This window comes from Panthera uncia, assembly GCF_023721935.1.
Source record: "Panthera uncia isolate 11264 chromosome A3 unlocalized genomic scaffold, Puncia_PCG_1.0 HiC_scaffold_12, whole genome shotgun sequence".
Classification (NCBI taxonomy): Eukaryota; Metazoa; Chordata; class Mammalia; order Carnivora; family Felidae; genus Panthera; species Panthera uncia.
In genome coordinates this window covers 10,569,053-10,576,576 of record NW_026057579.1, presented here as the reverse complement: position 1 = coordinate 10,576,576, position 7,524 = coordinate 10,569,053, and the positions used below count along the sequence as shown (strand labels likewise).

Sequence of the window (7,524 nt, the reverse complement as noted above, 5' to 3'; positions counted from 1 at the left end):
GAGAAAGAAAGAGAGAGAATCCCAAGGACCTGCCAGGACCTGTTGGCTCATTTCACACTGTTTCCTTTCCCCATTCTTGAACATGGGGCTTGAACTCACAATCTGTGAGATCGTGACCTGAGCAGGAATCAAGAGTTGGATGCTCAACCTACTGAGCCGCCCAGGTGCCCCCATAGCTAAATTATTGACTTCAAAATTATGCCAGAGTGGCCATTTTCCCAGTTCATATTTTATGGAGATATACCTTTTAAAAACCCCAGCAATCAGATGTGCTTGAGTGGCTCAGTCGGTTAAGCATCTGACTTTGGCTCAGGTCATGATCTCGAGGTTTGCGAGTTTGAGCCCCGCGTCGGGCTCCGTGCTGATAGTACAGAGCCGGGAGCCTGCTTCAGATTCTGTGTCTCCCTGTCTCTCTGTGCCCCTCCCCCACTTGTGCTGTGTGGCTATCAAAAATAAATAAATGTTAAAAAAAACAAAACAAACAAACAAAAAAACAGCAATTTGAAAGACCTAGTTGGCCCAGTCAGTCGAGCATGCGACTCTTGATCTCAAGGTTGTAAATTCGAGCCCCACATTGGATACAGAAATTACTAAAGAAATACAATCTTAAAAAAGAAAAAAGCAATGTACCTTAAGTTATGTGGAGGTCCTGTCTTAGACAGTTCCTGATACTTAAGTACCATGTTGTGCTTCTGACAGTATACATTAAGTTCTTCTATAAAAAAACTTGGTGGACGATGATTGGCCATTTCTTCTAGTAACCTAGAACAGAAGAGATGTTTGAAAAAAGTAACACAGAACATATTTAATCTGATTTTCCCAGTCCAGTTTAGGAGACAAAACAGGGTAAGAAGAATCTTCTTTCGAAGACTCATCTCTGGGCACCTGGGTGGCTCAGTTGGTTAAGTGTCCAACTTCAGCTCAGGTCATGATCTTGCACCTCATGAGTTCAAGCCCCGCGTTGGGTTCTGTGCTGACAGCTCAGAGCCTGGAGCCTGCTTCTGATTCTGTGTCTCCCTCTCTCTCTGCTCCTCCCCCACTCACATGCACATGCTCTCTCTCTCTCTCTCAAAAATAAATAAACATTAAAAAAGAGACTCATTTCAGCCCCACATAAATACAGAGAAGACTTTGTTAAAAAATCTTTTTCTCTCATGAACTGCATACCAAAACTTTCTACTTTCATAACTCAACTGGCCAAAAAAGGAAAGGGATCTCTCTCTTCCACTCCACTCTCTGTTTCTAGTGAATGTCAGGTACAAGTTTATCTACCTGGCTGGGAAGGTAAAAAGGTTACAGGAGTAGAATCAGAATTCTTCATGCTGAGAAGAAAAAGGTCGAGAGTACATATATAAAGTGAAGTTTGTGAAATCATTAAAGACTTTGCAATACAGAAATAGACTTCCATATGAAATCTCCAAAATCTTTCTTTGAAAAGTCAATTTTAGGTAAATTTACCTGGGTAAATTATGACCCCAGTTTATGGGTCTCATTGGACCAAGAGAGTAGTAACGACTTAAATCATAAGGAAAATCTAAAAAATATATAGAACCTAAATACAGAAGCTCAAACTATAAAACTTTTAGAAGAAAAAGACATAAGGGTAAATCTTCATGATCTTGGATTTGGCAATGGAATCTTTGTTATCACAGCAAAAGCACAAGCAGCAAAAGAAAACACAGATAGACTGGGTTTTATCAAAAGTAAAATCATTTGTGTGACACAGGCCACTATGAAGAAAATGAATGTACAGAATGGGATATCTATAAATCATATGCTGATAAGGGTCTAATATCCAGAATATATAAAGAACTTTTACAACCCAACAACAAAAAGACAACCTAATTAAAAACTGGCAAAGGACTTGAACAGACATTGCTTGTAAATATTCTAGTACCCCAGGGTCCAGTCCTTGGATCTCCTCTCTCTTCTAACACTCACTCCCCTGGTGATCACCTCTAGAATTATGGCTTTAAATTCCACCTACACAATGGTGGTGTGCAAAAGAACACCTCTACCCCTCCCTCCTGACTCCTAACTCCTTCTGTCCAACACGCCGCCTCCTGAAATGTTCTTGGCTCTACCCCTTCCACTGCCTTTGCCTGGTCAACTCCTATTTCCTATAGATCTCAGCTCAAATGTCACTTCCCAGACACCCTTGAAGAGGTCCTGGTTTGGTGCTCTACCTGGTTTGGTGCTCTATCACAGCTCTTGTCCCCTTTGCTGCAATTGCTTATATAACTGTGCGCCAAAAGAGTTCACAAGCTGTAAAAGGGAAGGGAGCAGGCTGTTATAGTAGTGGCTCAATAATCAATGACTGGATGCCCAAGTATCTACAGACCTCCCCCCGCCCCCCCAGACCTCCCCCGCCATGACTTGTCACATGCTTTTCTCTTTGCTGTGAATGCAATATGTGAGCCCTCTGTCTACCAGGCAACTCCCACTCATCTGTGAGGCTCCACAAGTCTTCTTTGATGTTGGAGGGCCCACTAGTATTCCTCCAAGGCCCGGCTGCTCCACTTTGCCCAGCTCTGATAACAGCCCAGTGAGTTCTTTGGGAAGTAGGTTCTATGTCTTACTCATCTTTGTATATCAACACCCAGTGGGCAGTGGTAAGTGCTGAACAGTTGAACGGTATGCAGGAGAATGAAAGGATGACTCATTAAAATTAAATACTCCACGTTCAATCCCCTTGTCTTCTCCTTTTTCTTCATCTGCTGTTTTCTGTGTATCCTTTCTTCATTTATTCAGTAAATGTTTATCAAGTGTCAGGCGCTGTTCTGACCATGAGTATATACAGATGTGCACAGGACAGATTATAACCCTACCTGCATTCCACTGAGGGAAGACAGAAAATGATCATGTACAGAAACAAATAAAAGCAATGGATAATATGACGATCAGATGGCTGAAAGTGCCACAGTGAAATTAAATAGGGGTGCGGCATAGAGGATGAGCTCTGTTGGCGGGGACAGAGGGAGGTGGTTGTAGACACAGCGGTCAGGAAAGACCTTTCTTAGGAGGCAATATTTAAATGAAGACTGAGCAATGAGAAAGTCCATCATATTAAGATATGGGGGAAGGGTATCTCAGGAACCAGCATGGCCTTTGAAGGGATAACAAAAAGATCAAGGGGACTGCTGCACATTGAATGAGGGGTAAAGAGTAGGAAGTGAGACAGAGAAGTGGGCCAGTGCCACCCACATAGACCTTGTGGTTCACGGTCAGAACTGGTGGATGTTACTACAATTGCAATAGGAAGTTAGTTACAGAAGGTTCTCTAAGTAGTGGGGGGATGTGATTGGATTTACGTTTTACAGGATTACTCTGATACTATGTAAAGAACAAGGTATGGGGGCAAGGACAGGTGTGGAAAGGGAAGCAGAGCACGTGCAGAAGTAAGGAGACCAAATAGAGGCGGCTGCAGTGGTTTGGGCGAGCGGTGCTGGTGGCTCCCAGTGCCTGGAGCCCGAGCAAAGGTAAAGCCCTCACATGACTGCTTAGTGTCGTAGAGACAGGCTTTACAGCCACACAGATCTGGGCTACACCCTCTCTGAACCTTTTATTTATGACTTGAAGACAGGAATAAAAGCACCTGAGTTCAACGTTGTAGGGAATAAATCAGATGAAAAGCATCCAGCAGAGTTCTTCCCACACCATTAACCTTCAATCAATGGTGCTCCTGGTCTGCAATTCCAAAATCCAAAAGGCACTGAAAATTGAGGTTTATTTTGTTTTCATTTGTTTGTTTTGTTTTTGATAGGTGTGTAGCCCCCTGTCTAGACCTGAAATGACACGAGCTAGTTTTATGATACTTTGTTGTCCACTTATACAGTTCACTACAGAAACTGTTTTATTAGAGAGTGCTGCCCCCAAATCCCGCTGAGAGCATGGTATAATAGACAGGATATATGCTGCCTTACCTTTCTAAAATCCAAAAACCTCTGAATACCAGAACACATCCGGCTCAAGGGTGTTTGTTTTTTTTTTTAATTTTGTTTTTTTAACGTTTATTTATTTTTGAGACAGAGAGACAGAGCATGAACGGGGGAGGGTCAGAGAGAGGGAGACACAGAATCTGAAACAGGCTCCAGGCTCTGAGCTGTCAGCACAGAGCCCGACGCGGGGCTCGAACTCACGGACCGCGAGATCATGATCTGAGCCGAAGTCGGACGCTTAACCGACTGAGCCACGCAGGCGCCCCGAGGCCCAAGGGTTTTTGATAAGGATCTGTAGACGTACCTTAGGAACAGAACAGTGTCATTTACTTTGGTCACAACTATGAGACCATATGTCAGATTGGGAGGGGATCACAGACTTCAAAATAGCAGTTATGGAAGAGACCGTAAGTTCTCTCAAATGCTCTAAATCCTCTGTACTCTTAATTTTAAGTAACTGCCCATCATCAGAATTTAAGTGAAATATATGTGCAACCTAAGAAAGTACTGAATTAACATGTTTGCAAAAGTACTTACACGCCTGGAAAAAAGAAGCAGCAGGTTTCTTTTCCAACTACTGTAAATTAATCTTGTTTTAAATCTATGTTATCATTTTCCTAAAAGAAATCCCCACCTAAATCACTGACGAGTGTTATGTATCCATCTTACTCATGCCCGGAAGTCACTATGACTGTGCCTTTGCCCCTTCTGGCAGACTGTTAGCTCCTTGTGGGCCCAGCCCCCTCCTGGGCCTCCACAATGCTTGCCGCACAACATGTATCATCTAGTATCTGACTAATGAAATGAGTAAACTATAGGTCCAGGGTTATGGATCCTCAGGGTCAAATAAGCAAATGGAAGAAGAGCATAATCTGCCCCAAATTCAAAACTCCTAAGTGACAGCAAAGTCTATCTTTCAGCCCTCCTTCAGCAAGACATTTTTAGTGCTTAAGAAATCACAGGCTAGGAATGCAAACTGGTGCAGCCACTCTAGAAAACAGTATGGAGGTTCCTCAAAAAATTAAAAATAGAACTACCCTATGACCCAGCAATTGCACTACTAGGTATTTATCCACGGGATACGGGTATGCTGTTTCAAAGGGGCACATGTACCCCCATGTTTATAGCAGCACTATCAACAATAGCCAAAGTATGGAAAGAGCCCAAATGTCCATCGATGGATGACTGGATAAAGAAGATGTGGTATATATGCAATGGAGTATTACTCGGCAATCAAAAAGAAGAAAATCTTGTCATTTGCAACTACGTGGATGGAACTGGAGGGTATTATGCTAAGTGAAGTTAGTCAGAGAAGGACAAATATCATATGACTTCACTCATATGAGGACTTTAAGATACAAAATAGATGAACATAAGGGAATGGAAGCAAAAATAATATAAAAACATGGAGGGGGACAAAACATAAGAGACTCTTAAATATGGAAAACAAACAGGGTTGCTGGAGGGGTTGTGGGGGGAGGATGGGCTAAATGGGTAAGGGGTATTAAGGAATCTACTCCTGAAATCATTGTTGCACTATATGCTAATTAACTTGGATGTAAATTTTAAAAATAAATAAAAAAAAAACCACAGGCAATAGGAAGTCTCGTTATTCTGTAATTCAAAAGAGAATTTATGAATCGCCATTCATTAAACAGATATTTAATGAGAACCTATTATGTACTAGGTGCCCAGGCAGTACCAGTGAACAATAGTCTTGTGAACTTACTAACGGAGGAACTCAGACAAATCCATAAAAAATGTCACAGGCTGAAAACTACCATGTTGAAAACTGAACCAGAGTAAGGGGGGACTGCCAGGGAAGGGAGGTGTTTTGTTTGTTAATAATAGACAGTATTCAGGGAAAGCTACTCTGATATAAGAGACATTGCAGGAAGCACAGGGTAAAACAGGGGAGTCTGGGTGGCTCAGCAGGGTGGGGGTCCAACTTCGGCTCAGGTCATAATCTCATACATAGGTCATGATCTCACTGTGGCTGGGTTGGAGCCCCGCATCAGGCTCTATGCTGATAGTGGGCAGCCTGCTTGGGATTCTCTCTCTCTCCCTCGCTCTCTGCCCCTCCCTAACTTGTTCTTGTTCTCTCTCTCTCAAAAACAAATACACTAAAAAAGAAGAAGTGCAGGGTAAGGTAAAAGAACAGCCCAAGAAGGTATCGGGGGGAAGAGCTTTCCAGGAAGGGTAAACAGGCAGTGCAAAGGCCCAGAGGCAAGCATATGCTTGGCTGTATCCCAAGAACAGCAATGGGGCCTGCATGGCCTGAGTGGAGAGAGCAAGGGGCCTTGTCTGTGCCATTTACGGAATTCTGATGAGGTGGTAAGCCATTGGGATGATCCGAGCAAAGGAGTGTCCTGTTCTGATTAAAAGGACCCCTGGGGCAGCGGCAGTGTTGAAAAAAGACAAGGGGGAAAGGGTGGTACGAAGTTGGGGCAGGGAAAGGAGGAAGGGATGGGGGCGGGGGAAGAGGAGAGGAGGGGACGGGGCGGGGGGGGGGGGGGGGGGGGGGGGGGGGGGGCTAAGGCCAAGCAATTGAGAAACAATTAGAACTGTCTAGGCAAGAGATTTTTAGCCAGGGCCTATTTAGCCAATCTATGAGAAGTCCGGGCCTCCGTATTTCCGATCTGTCTGTCACATTCCCCACGTATCTGTTTTCCACTAGATCCCCCCGCCCCCGCACCCCCACCCCACCACCCCGCCACCCCTGCCTGGGAAATTCGTTACTTGCTCTGACCGAAATTCTTCGCGGAAAAAAAACAGCTCTCAGTCGCCAGCGCGCTAAGGGATCCCCTCCCCAGCTGCGGGCCTCGGACAGCGCTTCCGCGCTGCCAGGCCGGGGGTCGGCGGCCTCTACCTCCGCCGCCACTTCCCGGGCCGGGGCCGCGCCCCTCGCCGCGCCCAGCACCGCCCCGCGCGCTCGCCGCGCGCCCGGAGCCCCGCTGCTCACCGTGCACCGCCGCTGCCGCTGCCGCTGCCCGCCTGCCGGGTCCGGGCGGCTCGCTCTCGCTTTCCTTTTCCCCGCCGGCTCCGCCTTCTATGACCGCGCGCGGCCCCTCCCGCACCGACTCGGGATCGCGGGAAACTCGAGTCTCCTTCCGAGTCCGCGCCGCGCGCGCTGCCGCCCACGTGCCGCCCGCTGCCCGCGGGGCGCGCGGGGACCCTCCTGCTGCACCCCCCGCTCCAAGCCCTCTGGCTTCCAGGTGTGTTTGCGGCCGGAAGGGTCCTCCGGGAGGAAGGGAGGACAGAGAGGTGTCCAAGCGCCCGTGGCGTGCCGGGGTGGGTATTATTCGCCCCATTTCAGGATCGAAGAAACTGAGTAAATTAACTCGTCCAGAGCCCTGCTGCTGATAAGTGGCAAAATCAGCAGTCAACTCAGGGTCAGGCCTGTAAACACAGAAGTACTCCGTCCCCGTTCCCTTCTGCCTCCTCACTTTCACGAGGCTGGGGATGAAGAGACCTGAAGGCCTAGCCTTCCTTCGGTCAGTTTCCACCCATTTGTCTATTCATTCAACAGGTTCTTGCCAGCGCTGTTCTAAACACCGGCCGCAGGTCCAGCCATTAGGAGAGCTAC

The 7,524-nt window shown here is 46.5% G+C and overlaps 1 protein-coding gene across 5 annotated transcripts in view; it reads right to left on the bottom strand.

The window, feature by feature from the left end:
• EIF2AK2 (eukaryotic translation initiation factor 2 alpha kinase 2) overlaps positions 1–7,212 on the bottom strand; it is a 36,573-nt gene extending 29,361 nt beyond the window's left edge. For 3 of the 5 annotated variants that reach the window (XM_049651887.1, XM_049651888.1, XM_049651891.1), the window contains exon 1: positions 631–5,007. In XM_049651887.1, the coding sequence (XP_049507844.1) occupies positions 631–875 (245 nt within the window). In that variant the 5' untranslated portion in view covers positions 876–5,007. Of the gene's footprint in view, positions 1–630; positions 5,008–6,687; positions 6,880–6,900 lie in introns of those variants that run through there. The other 2 variants (XM_049651889.1, XM_049651890.1) reach the window with 2 other exon arrangements.
• Between the last annotated feature and the right edge of the window lie 312 nt (positions 7,213–7,524).